This window comes from Schistocerca piceifrons, chromosome 2, assembly GCF_021461385.2.
Source record: "Schistocerca piceifrons isolate TAMUIC-IGC-003096 chromosome 2, iqSchPice1.1, whole genome shotgun sequence".
NCBI classification, from domain to species: domain Eukaryota; kingdom Metazoa; phylum Arthropoda; class Insecta; order Orthoptera; family Acrididae; genus Schistocerca; species Schistocerca piceifrons.
The window spans coordinates 1,032,172,164-1,032,188,451 of record NC_060139.1 but is presented as its reverse complement, the minus strand read 5'-3'; the positions used below and the strand labels follow the sequence as shown (position 1 = coordinate 1,032,188,451).

The following is a 16,288-nucleotide window of genomic DNA, read 5'->3' as shown; positions in this document are numbered from 1 at the left end:
GACCAGATTTGCGAAAGAAGCGGCGACGCTTTCTGCGCAACCCACCCCTCATTTTGCACGACAATGCGCAGCCGCATACAGCGCAAGCTGTGGCTGCTCTGTTCATTCGATGGGACTGGGGAGTACTGTGCCATCCACCATACTCCCCGGACTTGTGACTTTGATTTGATTCCGAAGAAGATGGAACCACTTCGTGGCACTCGCTTCAGTACTGTTCCTTAGATTCGACAGGCAGTAGATCGCTGCAATCCCACCATCAACAGAACAGGCTGTGCTAACGGTATACTGCCCCTTCCACATCGCTGGCAACGGGTTCTACACAACGCTAGTGACTACTTTGAAGGACAGTAACAGGTGCAAATATGAAACTCTTTCGTATCGGTTGTGAATAAATAGTTGACCCTATTTAAGTTCCAACCCTCGTATTAATAATACATTTTGCTTACCGGTCGGTTGGCTGTGTGGAAAAGAAGCAGCATTGTTAATCAGGACGTCGACGCCTCCGAGGTTGTCCTTAATCCACTTGAAGACAGACAGGATGCTACCTTCGTCACCCACATCTCCGGCGATGGCGTGAAGTTTACCGGGAGCGCCCTTCACCTCAAGTTCCTGTCAAAAGAGAAACAGCAGAGTCATAACAGAGATTACGGAGAACTCGCGAGACGCTTCTTATCGGTGTTTGTTGACGGCGAGCGTTATCTGCCTCTTCATCCAACTACTCATACATTGACACGATCCACTCAAAGATAGCCAGCTCGAATACTGACAGTTTCAAAATTTCATATCCTGAAACTGGCAATGAGTTTAACGCATTTAATTCTCACCACTTTGTGTTCAAACCCTCAATCTCTCTCCACGGTCTCAGTGTGGATTGTGGAGTGGAGTATTTTTTTTTTTTCACAATGGGACTTAACATCTGAGGTCATCAGTCCCCTAGACTTAGAGCTAGTTAAACCTAACTAACCTAAGGACATCACACACATCCATGCCCGAGGCAGGATTCGAACCTGCGACCGTAGCAATAGCGCGGTTCCGGACTGAAGCGCCTAGAACCGCTCGGTCACTCTGGCCGGCGGAGTGGAGTAGCTGGGTGTCAACTGCATCTCTACACTAGGTCATGAAGGACAGGCTGGCCAGTAAATATTCAACAGAGGTAAATGAGCAAAGATTCACGTGACTATCCCGAACATCCGTGAGTTGCGATGTGCATCACACACCGAAAGAAAATGAATGCAGTATCGAGTTTATATCAAAAGTTGGTTATGTTTCTATTGATTATTTTCCGTTTTCGCAATCATATCACTAATTTTGAATGCAGTGTTACAGCTAATGCAGAGCGGCACTGGTAAGTCCAACGCTTTACTCCTACTATCCTCAGTAAATTGTCAAAGACATTTTTTCGCTGTGTGTGTGTTTGGGGCGGGGGGAGGAGAGAGAGAGAGAGAGAGAGAGAGAGAGAGAGAGAGAGAGTGAGAGAGAGAGAGAGAGGGAGGGAGGAGGCGACATAGACTGGTATGAAAACACAAGTAACTGCTCTACTGAAGCGGTCGCGGCTTCATGAAGTCTGTCATTCATATCACCAGTTTCGGCTAACTATATAGCCATTTTCGGATCTAAAAAGCATAGATCGAATAAGCACAAAACTGAATGTGGGGTATCTGCAGAACATCTTTCACATACTCTGTAGACTCGGACCTCCTTTTGCCCAGCGTAGGGCAGCAGGTCGACTTGTCATGGACTCAACAAGTCGTTGCGAGTCCTCTGCAGAAATATTGTCTCTACAGCCGTCCTTAATTGCGGAAGTGTTGTTGGTGCAGTATTTTGTGCTCGAACTGACCTGCCTACTTTCGTGACATGATTGATGGGATTCACGTCGGTCGATCTGGGTGGTCGAACCATTCATTCGAACTGTTCAGCATATTATTCAAACCAGTTGAGAACAACTGTGGACCGGTGACACGGTGCATTGTCATGGGAACAAGAAGACCGTGAATAGCCGAGAATCGTCTCCATGTAGCCAAACATAACAATCTCCACTCAGTGATCGGCTCCATTGGACCCAGTCATTTCCATGTAAACACAGTCCATTCCATTATGGAGCCATCACCAGCTTGCACAGTTCCTTGTTTACAACTTGGGTCCATGGCTTCGTGGGCTCTACACCACCCTCGAACCTCATCATCAGCTCTCAACAACTGAAACTGGGACATCTGATAAGGCCACGATTTTCGGGTAGTATAGGGGCCATTGCAGATCATGTCGTGCAGTTAGAAAATGCACTCGGGTCGGTCGTCTGCTGCCATAGCGCCGGCCTGGGTGGCCGAGCGGTTCTAGGCGCTAAGTCTGGAACCGCGCGACCGCTACGGTCGCAGGTTCGAATCGAGCCTCGGGCATGGATGTGTGTGATAACTTCTGAGGTCATCAGTCCCCTAGAACTTAGAACTACTTAAACCGAACTAACCTAAAGATAAGTCCCATACTGGTCAGAGCCATTTGAACCATTTTTTTGCTACCATAGCCCGTTAGCGCCAAATTTCACCACACTGTCCTAACGGATAAGTTCGTCATACGTGTTACGTTTTCACGGTAAAATATGTATTAGACGCATTTATAAATTTTTAGAAAGTTCTTACATTTTTTTGACCGTAAATATGTTACTGTTTCTGGCTTTTTCCTCAGACTGAAGTTTTAAAAAAATATTTTTTTTTCGTCTTGTAAAGTCAATTTTTACTTTTTGTCGTAAGGACTAGAAAGAATTTTCTTTTCGAAATTAATCCACTATATCCTTGACTAAAATTTGCTAACATTTGAAATCATCACTAATTTAAGTGGCAGAGATGACCTGCCTACTTTCGTGACATCTACTATAGCACTTCTGATGCAGTAGCAATGAAAGATCTCTCTGATCTGCCCGGTATGAAAGTTTATTAATAATGATGCAGAGCTCCGATTGTGCAGACCTGGCCTGCGTAGCATAGTATTCCAGACAGACCGGTTCCAGTGGGGTGGGACGACTCTGCTGAGTTCTTCCTGCCTCTACAGCGTGGTGAGTGGTGAAGTGGAAAGGAGGCAGGGGTCGGGGGAGACGTGGACACGTGTAGTCACATGGCAGGCAAGCGGCTGCCACCTCTGAGACGTTACTTCGAGGCGAGCAGTTTGCTTGCGAGAAAATATGCAACGCTTTTCCTCATAGTAACTTCGAAAAGACGGTCGAGTGGAGGAAACTTGTGAGAAATTAAACGGATCATTAACAGTTTTCTTCGGTCTATCGTCAAACTGAAGTACCGACAACGTTAATTAAAGTAGGTAGGCCTATAAAAAATAATGATCAAACAAAATTCCTCCTCCTGCTCACGTGCATCTACATCCAGAGGTTAGTTAGGAGCTGTTCAGTTATTTCCAGCCTCGGATCTACGATACTTCCTAACCGGGGCAAAAACTTAATAGTGGCCCCTGACCCTCCCCCTCCCTGCCACTCGAGCGTGTGACGTAGGACGTCAAAAACTAAAAAAAAAAAAGATTTTTTAAAAATACACTCATGCTCATAAATTAAGGATAATGCTGATACACGGTGAGCCGGCCGCGGTGGTCTAGCGGTTCTAGGCGCTCAGTCCGGAACCGCCCGACTGCTACGGTCGCAGGTTCGAATCGTGCCTCGGGCATAGAACTACTTAAACCTAACTAACCTAAGGACATCACACACATCTAAGTTCTAGGGGACTGATACCCACAGCTGTTAAGTCCCATAGTGCTCAGAGTCATTTTTTGATACACGGTGAAACAACGCTCTGGTGGGCGATTTCCGGGTTTAAATCACCCCGGGGTATGACCATGTGGTGCATTCGATCTGCGGTCGTCATACGATGGTGCTGGCAGCAATCCACCTACGCAGACGTGTGTTGGTGCATGTCAGAGTACGGTGAAGCGAGTAAGTGTGCAGGCGTTTTCAGACGTGCTAATGGTAACTGTATGTTGAAAATGGCTCAGAGAACACATATTGATGACGTTATGAGGGGTAGAATACTAGGGCGACTAGAGGCTGGTGAAACACAGCAGGTCGTAGCACGGGCCCTCCGTGTGCCACAAAGTGTACCCTCAGGATTATGGCAACGATTCCAGCAGACAGGAAACGTGTCCTGGCGCTACAGTACGAGACGTTCACAGTGTACGACACCACAAGAATATATATGTTTGAGGAAATGTAAGACATACTATTTGGTCTTAAGTAAGCCAAAGTGCACACAGCATTCTTCTATCACACGTCACTGTATTTCGCACTGTAGAAGTCAGACGTGTGTATTATGTAATGGAAGCCATGAAACCTATATTCAGAACAGTGCAAATTAAAAACTCCTGTGGTGCCTCTCCTACCTCCAGTCGACCGGTTTGACATCCTAACACCTTTAAAAAAACTCACAAGTAATACTCTTCAGAAAATTTGCACTCCTTATTGCCTATTAGTTAATAACTTTGTCTTTTGTGTGAATTAAAATTAAACATAAAAAAATAAAAGCAGTAAAGAAAAGAGACAAGCAAGGCTGAATACATTTCTTCTTTGCACAAGACGGATGGGCATTCTATTACAGAACCAAGCTTCCTTGCGAGGAAAATCGACCTTGCTTGAGGATATTAAAGACGGTCGGAAAACTTCAAAAGTCCATTATTTCAAGAATATCTGAGAGTCGCCTAGTCCTGCTTTGGTTAAGTGATACAGTGTATCCGCAAAGTCTCTCCGCCGGACGCGTAAGGTTTTCAGCACATTCATATCACTGTATAAACTACTATCCAGGATTCGTTATTATCAGAATCGGCATCAAACCAACACCGACGACGATAGTTCAGGTATACATGCGGACATTGCAAGCTGAAGATAAAGAGATAGAGAAAGTGTATGAGGATATCGAAAGGGTAATACAGTAAGTAAAGGGGGATGAAAAACTGATAGTCATAGGGGCCTGGAACACAATTGTAGGGTAAGGAGTAGAAGAAAAGATTACAGGAGAATATGGGCTTGGGACAAGGGATGAGAGAGGAGAAAGACTGATTGAGTTCTGTAACAAGATTCAGCTAGTAATAGCGAATACCCTGTTCAAGAATCACAAGAGGAGGAGGTATACTTGGAAAAGGCCGGGTGATACGGGAAGATTTCAGTTAGATTACATCATGGTCAGACAGAGATTCCGAAATCAGATACTGGATTGTAAGGCGTACCCAGCGGCAGATATAGACTCAGATCACAGTATGGTAGTGATGAAGAGTCGGCTGAAGTTCAAGACATTAGTCAGGAAGAATCAATACGCAAAGAAGTGGGATACGGAAGTACTAAGGAATGACGAGATACGTTTGAAGTTCTCTAACGCTATAGATACAGCAATAAGGAATAGCGCAGTAGCCAGTACAGTTGAAGAGGAATGGACATCTCTAAAAAGGGCCATCACAGAAGTTGGGAAGGAAAGCATAGGTACAAAGAAGGTAGCTGCGAAGAAACCATGGATAACAGGAGAAATACTTCAGTTGATTGATGAAAGAAGTAAGTACAGAAATGTTCCGGGAAACTCAGGAATACAGAAATACAAGTCGCTGAGGAATGGAATAAAAAGGAAGTGCAGGGAAGCTAAGACGATATGGCTGCAGAAAAATGTGAAGACATCGAAAAAGAAATGATTGTCAGACGGACAGACTAGCATACAGGAAAGTATAAAACAACCTTCGGTGACATTAAAAGCAAGGGCGGTAACATTAAGAGTGCAACGGGAATTCCACTGTTAAATGCAGAGGATAGAGCGAATAGGTGGAAAGAATACATTGAAAGCCTCTATGAGGGGGAAGATTTGTTTGATGTGATATAAGAAGAAACAGACGTCGATTTAGAAGAGAGAGGGGTCCAGTATCAGAATCAGAATTTAAAAGAGCTTTGGGTGAAGTGTCAACAAAACTACTATTCGAGTTGGTGTGTAAAATATATGAGTCTGGTGACATACCATGTGACTTACGGAAATGCATCATCCACACTACTCCGAAGACGGCAAGAGCTGACAGATGCGAGAACTATCGCATAATCAGCTTAATAGCTCATGCATTCAAGTTGGGCCGGCCGGAGTGGCCGAGCGGTTAAAGGCGCTACAGTCTGGATCCGCACGACCGCTACGGTCGCAGGTTCGAATCCTGCCTCGGGCATGGATGTGTGTGATGTCCTTAGGTTAGTTAGGTTTAAGTGGTTCTAAGTTCTAGGGGACTTATGACCTCAGCAGTTGAGGCCCATAGTGCTCAGAGCCATTTGAACCATTCAAGTTGCTTACAAGAATAATATGCAGAAGAATGAAAAAGAAAACTGAGGATGCGCTAGATGACGATCAGGATGGCTTTAGGAAAGGTAAAGGCACGAGAGAAGCAATTCTGACGTTGCGGTTAGTAGTGGAAGCAAAACTAAAGAAAAATGAAGACACGTTAATAGGAGTTGTCAACCTGAAAAAGCGTTCGACAATGTAAGATGGTGCAAGATGTTCGAAATTCTGATGAAAGTAGGGGTAAGCCTTAGGGAGAGACGGGTCATATTCATAATGTACAACAACCGAGAAGGAATAATAAGAGTGGACGACCAAGAGCGAAGTATTCGTATTAAAAAGGGTGTAAGACAAGGATGTAGCCTTTTGCCCCTGCTGTGCGATTTCTACATCAAGGAAGCAATGATGAAAATAAAAGAAAGGTTCTGTAGCGGAATAAAAATTCAAGGTGAAAGGGTATCAATGATACGATTCGCTGATGACATTGCCATCCTGAATGAAAGTGAAGAAAAATTACATGACCTGCTGAACGGAATGAACAGTCTAATGAGTACAGAGTATGGATTTAGAGTAAATCGAAGAAAGACGAAGGTAATGAGACGTAGTAGAAATGAGATCAGCTAGAAACGTAAGATCAGGATTGATGGTCACAAAGTAGATGAAGTTAAGGAATTCTGCTACCTAGGCAGTAGAACAACCAATGACGGTTGGAGCAAGGAGGACATCAAAAAAGGCATATCCTGGCCAAGAGAAGTCTACTAACATCAAATATCGGCTTTATTTTGAGGAAGAAATTTCTGAGAATGTACGTCTGGAGTATGTATGGTCGTGAAACGTGGACTGTGGGAAAACCGGAACAGAAGAGCATCGCAGCATTTGAGATGTGGTGCTACAGGTGAATGTTGAAAATTAGGTGGACCTATAAAGTAAGGAATGAGGAGGCTCTGCGCAGAATCTGAGAGGAAAGGAATATGTTGAAAAAGGTACAGGATGATAGGACACCTGTTAAAACAAGAAGGAATGACTTCCATGGTACTAGAGGGAGCTGCAGAGGGCAAAAACTGTAGAGGAAGACAGAATTGGAATACATCCAGCAAATAATTGAGGACGTAGGGTGCAAGTGCTAGTCTGAGGAGAAGAGGAATTCGTGACGGACCGCATCAAACCAGTCAGGCGACAAAAAAAAAAGCTGTCAGATAGGTGAAACCAAGCCTCATCAGTCAAAAGGTTTCAAACCAAAACCGAGTTCATGACGGTTAACAGTTATCTGATACGATTCATAATATGCTATCCGTCTTCCATGGTCCATGTAACATAATTGTTATGCAGCAGTAATTTTATACAGATTCATCCCCGGCTCTTTGGTGCTTGTATAGGAGAGATTTCAGCCTCTTGCGACAATCTCTTCACGGATTTGTTGGACTCCGCAACACGATGTCAGAAATGTCGTGAAGCTTCCGTTCTGTTAAAATTGTGGGCCTTCCAGCTCGTGGTGCATCATGAACTGATCCTGTTGTCGGGAATTTGCGAATTAAATCACGCGCAGTGTCACGATGTGGACACTTCGAAGGAGGGAAACGCAGTCTAGTTTGCTGCCTCAAATGCCCCATAAAGTTTTCTCCTGCACGGAAAACCGCTTCCACTAAATACTCTCTCGGCAACAGTAAGCATTCAGACAACACTCAGATAACACAAGAATTAGACAATAACAAAACTAACAACTGCAAACATATACGCAACGATACTACTCCCACCCTATCGCTGCACACGGAACACATGCAGGCAAGACTTGAATGTGTTGCCAAGTTTATGTGCATGACAAGGCGAGACACACAAGACTTACCGCTGTGGAAAGACTTTGTTCTCAAATTCCATCAAATAAAAAATCTGATTGGCCTATGGTCTCCTTGTAACACTGTATCTAGGTTCAAATGGCTCTGAGCACTATGGGACTTAACATCTGAGGTCATCAGTCCCCTAGAACTTAGAACTACTTAAACCTAACTAACCTAAGGACGTCACACACATCTATGCCCGAGGCAGGATTCGAACCTACGACCATAGCGGTCGCGCGGTTCCAGACTGTAGCGCCTAGAACCGCTCGGCGACACCGTCCGGCTCACTGTATCTAGGAATACAAGTTAGGACACATGGTGTGTGAATGTATGTGTACCTTGATCTTTTCAACCCTCCTGGCCATTCCCACGACGGTGAGTCCTTCTTTCAGCAGCGCCTGCACTATGGCAGCGCCGATGCCCGCACTGGCGCCAGTAACCAGTGCGACACGTCCCTTGTACTTCTCGATACCCATGGCTATGTGGACAGAGCGGTTAGATAGTCAGTATCTCAGGCACAACTAACAGAGTGACTATGACCACACTGTCTTATATATGTGCACATGCACGTGATAAGCTATCAGCAAAATTTGCTATGCTGTCGTGAGGTAACACTTCATGTAATTACTGATATGTTATCGCCTTCATAAACAAGTGTAGCAGAAAATCCCAGTATTTTTAGCGATGATCATCCTGGATAAGATATGGAGAAGAGACAAACTCATCTTAGAGATGCAAAGACGACATTAATCACTGCGCGCTCTTAGCCTTCGCTTATCTGTCACGTGAGCAGTCGCGCTTCGCACAAAGTACACTCTGTTTTGCTTCAATTTTTAGTCTTATTTTAGATTATATGTATCGGATAACATATTTTATCCATTTTATGTTCAAAATGAAATATTTTGTGTACATAGGTGTATTAAAATTTTTATGATATGATGAAACAAACAAATGAGTTTTAGGAAACCTTATTGCAGGAAGTTTATCAAGCTACCTTCTTTCCTGGTGGGTTATGCTATCATCAAATCGAAAGAACGAAGCACAAAGTTCTTCAACTTGTAATATCTCCCTCCCACAATTGTCCCTAGTGTTGTCGATGGTAAGATCTCTTTTTTCAGAAATACGAGAGGAATAAGATTTACAATAAACTTTTCACTTATCTTCTTTTCTTGTATTTGGCTCCAGTTCTTCATGTGTAGGGGTCTGATTCTTGTAGCTGAATTTCTCATATATTAATTCTCGTGTTTCCAATAGACATAATTAACATGGAAGATCGCCTGTGCAAATTTTTTTCACGATAATTTTGTTGTGGACTGGCAAGACAGCCAATCCACAGTGACGGGTAGCCGAGAGGCACGCGTTTAAGCTCACGCAGACTGGCGTGAGGTCTGGAACAGTTAAAGGAGTTATACTAGCAAGAAAAGTACGTAGCTGCTGGAATACTTAATCCGTAATTGGTGAACATCGGTCTGACGCTACATGCATCACAAGATAAATAGCAATTGATAATGGCGCCTTGCTAGGTCGTAGCAAATGACGTAGCTGAAGGCTATGCTAACTATCGTCTCGGCAAATGAGAGCGTAATTTGTCAGTGAACCATCGCTAGCAAAGTCGGCTGTACAACTGGGGCGAGTGCTAGGAAGTCTCTCTAGACCTGCCGTGTGGCGGCGCTCGGTCTGCAATCTCTGATAGTGGCGACACGCGGGTCCGACGTATACTAACGGACCGCGGCCGATTTAAAGGCTACCACATAGCAAGTGTGGTGTCTGGCGGTGACACCACAAATTTATTGTCTCATATTTGACGATATGACACTCTTTTGAATTTTCACCTTAACAAAGCCGAAACTACATTGTTCTTCCAAAGCCAAAAACACGTCTGACCACATCGGAGGCATGCCCACTCCTACTTCACTCTGTGGTAATAACAATATTCCAAAGGGTTTACAATCATTCTTGACAAATGAATTCCCAGTAGTTTCTATAAATGAATCCAGGAATAAACATAATAAATAGCACCAAATTGTGTAATTAATAATAGAAATTTTAAGTATGCCAAATATTTCTTAATTTCATATGTTTCCAAAAACAAAAAATAATAATAATAATTTCAACCGTCCTTTCAGAGTTAATACATGTCGACTGTAATAAATAAAATAAAGTAATTTCTTTTTATAGATTTTAGCTCGAAGTATAACATATCGTGTACAAAATCGTATGAAACTATTTTAGAAAAACAGCTGAGTTAATATTGACCCTTTCCAAATTCGAAAATTAGTTCGGGTATTGACTACTTCTGTTGAGGAAATGTAATGCTATAGAAGGGTGTTCCTTTACAAGCTCTTGTTTCATATTCTCCCTCTCAGTCACCGCCCTCAACTTTACTTCCAGAATCGTGGTCAGCATTTATTAATTCTTCCTCACTGAAATCCGAATCGCTTTCCTCAAAATTTCGAGTTGACTGAGTCACAGCTTTCCTTTCAATCTCTTCTGCTTCAATTCTTGGAAAGTCTAGGACATCTTCATGTTTTACCGGGCTCCACCTAACAAAAATATTCCGAATGTGACATATTCTACTCATTAAAAGTAAAAATAAGGAAAAAAGGAACTGTAGGAACATTACGTAAGAAAAACTCTAATAAAGCGTAAACGTGACCAAAAACAATCAGAACGAGAACTGTCGTGCATTGTAGGGACGGTCTCAGGTCCCCCCTCTCCGTTGGGCTTTCTGGGCATGTGCCCTGTGCCCCGCACTCGACAGGGGCCCCCTAGTTCCTCCCAGATCATCAAACGACAACCGATATTTATTACCGAAAAACAGATTTGATTCGAAACAAATTGAATGATAATGGCTGGTTACAATAACCACTTGCATATTAGCTTTGCGCAGCGTACAGTGCTGCAAGGGCCGAATAGCGACGTAAAATTAAGCGTGACCCGCCGACTTAAATAAACCGACTCGACAATCGGGAATTACCTTGTACTTGTCTGCAGTGTTGCGACGTTTGTTTTGCTTGTAGTCGTTACTGACTGTGCTCTGAGGTATTCTTTGATTAAATCGTCGTTTGCTTGTTTTGTTTTACGTTAGCGACTATTTTTGGTGTAAAAATAAATACTGAATTAGAATATAAAATGTCGAAACAGTCGTATCCTAGTGGATCTGCGAAAAGGAAAAAAGCCGTACATCAGAAGAAAGTAACTGAAAAGTTACCAAAATCAACAGCATATTTTACTACTACTATTGGAACAACTTATGTAAGTAGTAATCAAATAATAAATCTTCCACATGATGAGTCGTGTTGATCACAAATTGCAGGAATTTCTGAATGTTCCTGTTCTACACAAGTTTCAGATTCCTACCCATTTAAAAAAGGGGCTGAATCAGAAAGCAACCGTTCCTATAACGAAACTACAATGGTTTCGGTGACTTCACCAGCACCGACAACTGTGGCAGCTGAACAACAGTTTTCCTACCCAGAAGAAATATCACAAGATCCCGCTGATTACTTTCATAAAGAGTTTACGTAAAGAAATCGAAAAATTTTGGTTCGTAATGAAATTGTATATTTTCAAAATAAAGATTCTGAGGCATCCAGAAGCTAAAAAGATGGTAATAAATCAGTAATTACGTATTTTAACAATGCATTATTTATTCGCAAATTGAAGAACAATGAAAGTGTCAAAAAAAAACAGTTGTTAAACTAGCCTTTCATGCTGCTTATTTAACCTTCCTGATGTAAATTTATGCTCTCCAAGTGACAGTCATGTGATTGATGTATTTCCAATCACTACAGTCACACATGAAAATAGCCCAGCAAATAGACAATCTATGATGACTTATCTGACACAAAATAAAGCGGTTGGTAGAACAGATGTAGACTTATTATCTCAACATAAAAAAGAGGTGGATTATTTGAGAAATGTACTTAAAGGGATTGAAGCTATTGTAAAATTTTTGGTAACGAGGAGGCTTCCATTTCGTGGTGACAATGAAATTCTTGGATGTTCCAACAATGGAAATTATTTGGGATGTGTAGAATAATTGAGAGAATTCGATCCATTTCATGCAGATCACTTAGGAAAGTTTGGGACTCCTGGAAAAGGTAACACTTTTTATTTATCAGCGAATATCTGTAATGAGGTTGAGGTAACGGGAAACAGATCCCAAAAAAAATATAAATGAAATTGAAGTACCAGAATATTTTTCCATTAGCGTTGACAGTACGCTCGATCTGTCTTATGTTGACAGCTAACTTTTATAATCTATACGTAAAAGACCATGTTCTTCTTGAAAGGTCCCTGAAATATGTACCTATTAAAGACCATAAATCCAAGTATTTAGCGGAAACTATCTTGAATTTTTTAGAGAATCATGATATTTCCATAAAAGATTTCAGGGGACAAAGCTACGACAATACTTTAAATACGTCAGGAAAGTATACTGGTCTGCAAGCAAGAATCAAAGAGAAATGTGAGTTTGCCACCTTTGTCCCATGTGTGGGACATACACTACACTTGATAGGTGTCCAGGCTGCTGGGCAGAGGCAACAGAGTTTATTGAAATGGCTCAGAAAGTGTGAACTAATAGTATATTGGAAATATATCAGCTTTTGAAACAAAAGAAAATTGAATACACGTTTCCATATGTAGAAATCACATTGAGAATCATTTTAAGCTTGATGGTAACCAACTGCAGTGCAGAATGCTCCTTCTCCAAATTGAAGAGAATAAAAAATGAATTAAGAAGGGCAGGGCTTCAAGAGAGATTAACCAGTTTATCGCTGACATCCATAGAATGCAATATGCTCAAAAATATAGAGTTTGAAGAAGTGTTTAACGATTTTGCCCATCTCAAATCTAGAAGGGTACCTTTTCAATCAACATAGATTTTTAAGCATTAACTTATGGATGCTAAAAGAGTTATTTTTGTGGATTATATTACCTATTCATTTAATGTTACCGCAAAGAAATAAAAATATATGTAAAACCTCGATATCGACTTCCTTTGCCAATTCTAACCGTATAGTGCTCTGTCAAGGTTATGGGGGCCCTATCGTCTTAATGTACCCCGGGCCTCCAATAGGCAGAAGACGGCCGTGGACAGCCTGTAACTTGTATTCTAGAATACACGGTAATGTCGTCAACAGACGCATCGAGGCAGCGAACGTTGACGTGGACGCGCACGAGAAATCCCACGTCACGAGACACAGCGCCGTCGCACACGGAATGAGCCGGTTAACGTGATTTCACGCTCAGCGGTCTCTAGTGGCAGTTCTGGAATTTCTTTGGTGTACGAAACATTAACTGTCTGCTTGTCAAGCGTAGCACATGTACTTGAAGGTGAAAATGGATCCAACTGAATTAACAATATTATTCTCGTTGGCTGCTGTGGAAGACGAGCGGAGAAATCCCTGCAGAAGTCATGGATACGTCGCTGGATTTGGCAGCGTGATAATGGTAGAGGAACAATTCATATGCTTCACAATAAGCTGAGGTACGTGATAGCAGCAATTGTTCAACAACGCAAATTTGTGAGACATTCTAGATCGTGTTGGATACAGTTAAAATATAGTGTCAACCGTCAGCTTTTGCATGAATAATTATATATTTCTCGAAGCCTTACAGAATTACTGCTCTAAAGTGACTTACTTTGTCACTTAGATTTCAAGACCTAGAGTCTTTTTGGAACTTCACCAGAATGGATGAGGACATGTTTCCAACTTACTGAGTGCAATTAACAATGATAGATACGAATATGAGAGAATCAATAATACCAAGAGATAGGTAAGTATCTTCTACATAAATCTTTGTTAGTAGCAAAAATAGCTTCTGTGTAATGTTGTTATGCTTACAGTTATTTTGCTGTAAATTGGCAATTACTTTTAAGATTTGTGGAGACTGGACAAACGTTCCAGTCTCTGGGTTATGAAACGAAAATTGCGCCAAATACATTACCAAAAATCGCTCCCAAAACACAGCAAGCAATTCTTAATAATTTAGAAAACAAGAGCACAAAGGTAATGTCTACTTCACACATACAGTATGTACTCACTAATTAGCTATGGTAATCTTATTGTACAGTTCTGTGTGCAACAGGAAGAGTAATCTATTAGTATAGCGTGCTGCCCGATTTTGGTAGTAATCATGTCTGTGTGTTTATTCACTTACATATTTACATATTGCGACCATCTCTCAGTAACACCGTACATTTTGTCATCATAATAAAATGAAAGGTAGCTAAAATGTACATACACACAGAATATATAATTATATTTTTCAGAGGATGGGACAGCTGGTCAGCTGTGGCCCTGCTGAAGGAATAATCCCAGAATTTGCTTGAAATGATTTAAGAAAACCTACATCAGGATGGCTGAACAGGTCCATACTCCATCCTCTCAAATATGAAGCCAGTGTCTTAATAACTGCACTGCATCAATATGTTGGTCCTAATTGTAAAACATTCATTCAATAATTCACACTTTGTAGCAGATAACTTATATATGAGTAGTAGTTTATCACTTATGGAAGCAAGCAGCACATTCATTTAATTTATTGTGGCAGTTCCCTCATTATATAGGTTGACAATAAATAGGTTAATTCCAGGCGCTGACATCAGCAGGAGCTTACTTCAGTGACTACAAAGGGCACTACAGCATTGTGAAACTGGCAGTCGTTGTTGCAAATTACAGGTTCTTATATACTAACATTGGCGCCAATAGCAGACTTAAAGGTGGGGCAGTTTTTAACTGCAGCAAACTGTCAGACGTCCTATAGAGCAATAACATGAGTGTCCCACTCATGAGAAAGTGGAGTGTTTTGGTGGGCCTTACCTGCCGTACCTATTTCTGGAATATGATGCTTTTGTTCTCAAACTGTATATGATGAAGCCCTCTCCCGAAAGAGGATTGTCAAAAGAGCAGAAGGTGTTTAATTATAGATTAAATAGAGCCCAAGGAGTTGTGAAGAATGCTTTTGGCATAATGTCCAATAAATTTGCTGTTCTGCTAAACCCCATTTGTTTAGCTCCAAGTAAGTTCGACACAATCATAAGATTTTGCAGAACACAAGTTCTTATCTTCTAGCAGAAGAATCTGAGATGGTATGCTCGAGGAGACGTACATAACTCGTCCATGGATTTTGGGATGGAAGGGATTCTGAGAGAACTTGGAAAGCAACCAGCTGCAGATGCTTTGAAAGCCACAGATGACTTCAAGATGTATTTCAACTCCATAGGTGCTGTCCAATGGCAAGAAGAGACCATCGATGCTGGGAGGTGGTGACTAACAAACACTACCGATTTCTATGTGATATATTTTAGGACGAATTTGGATGTGATTAAAAATTCATGTGTTTTATAGTTATTACATAAGAAATAAATTTGTTGCATATCATCGAATGTTTCTATTCTGCACTTTGCATTCAACATGCATTGTACACACAAATTATAATCAACAATCTAGTGTACTTTTTCACTCTTAATACATGTCATAAAAGTTGTTTTTGTTGGCACTGGAAAAAATTAAATTTTATTGTTTTCCACAATAGTAAAGATTTACAGCAGCTACTATGAGAAATGCTGTTTCCATGCTGCGAAGGAAGATATTTGGAATGACATGTGGCTGACCGTTAGCTGTCTAGCAATTGTGCTGTCACTCACAGTTCTAGAGGAGGGTAAAGGTAAATAACTACACTCCTGGAAATGGAAAAAAGAACACATTGACACCGGTGTGTCAGACCCACCATACTTGCTCCGGACACTGCGAGAGAGCTGTACAAGCAATGATCACACGCACGGCACAGCGGACACACCAGGAACCGCGGTGTTGGCCGTCGAATGGCGCTAGCTGCGCAGCATTTGTGCACCGCCGCCGTCAGTGTCAGCCAGTTTGCCGGCGAATTGCTCAACACGTGGGGTGTGAGGTCTCCACAGTACATCGATGTTGTCGCAAGTGGTCGGCGGAAGGTCCACTTGCCCGCCGACCTGGGACCGGACCGCAGCGACGCACGGATGCACGCCAGGACCGTAGGATCCTACGCAGTGCCGTAGGGGACCGCACCGCCACTTCCCAGCAAATTAGGGACACTGTTGCTCCTGGGGTATCGGCGAGGACCATTCGCAACCGTCTCCATGAAGCTGGGCTACGGTCCCGCACACCGTTAGGCCGTCTT

At 42.2% G+C, this 16,288-nt stretch overlaps 1 protein-coding gene across 1 annotated transcript in view; it reads right to left on the bottom strand.

The window, feature by feature from the left end:
* LOC124776099 (farnesol dehydrogenase-like) overlaps positions 1-8,595 on the bottom strand; it is a 54,968-nt gene extending 46,373 nt beyond the window's left edge. The window contains exons 1-2 of the mRNA XM_047250940.1: positions 8,458-8,595; positions 447-609 (exon numbers count right to left, since the gene is read on the bottom strand). Of these exons, the coding sequence (XP_047106896.1) occupies positions 447-609; positions 8,458-8,595 (301 nt within the window). The remainder of the gene's footprint in view (positions 1-446; positions 610-8,457) is intronic.
* Positions 8,596-16,288: the final 7,693 nt, after the last annotated feature.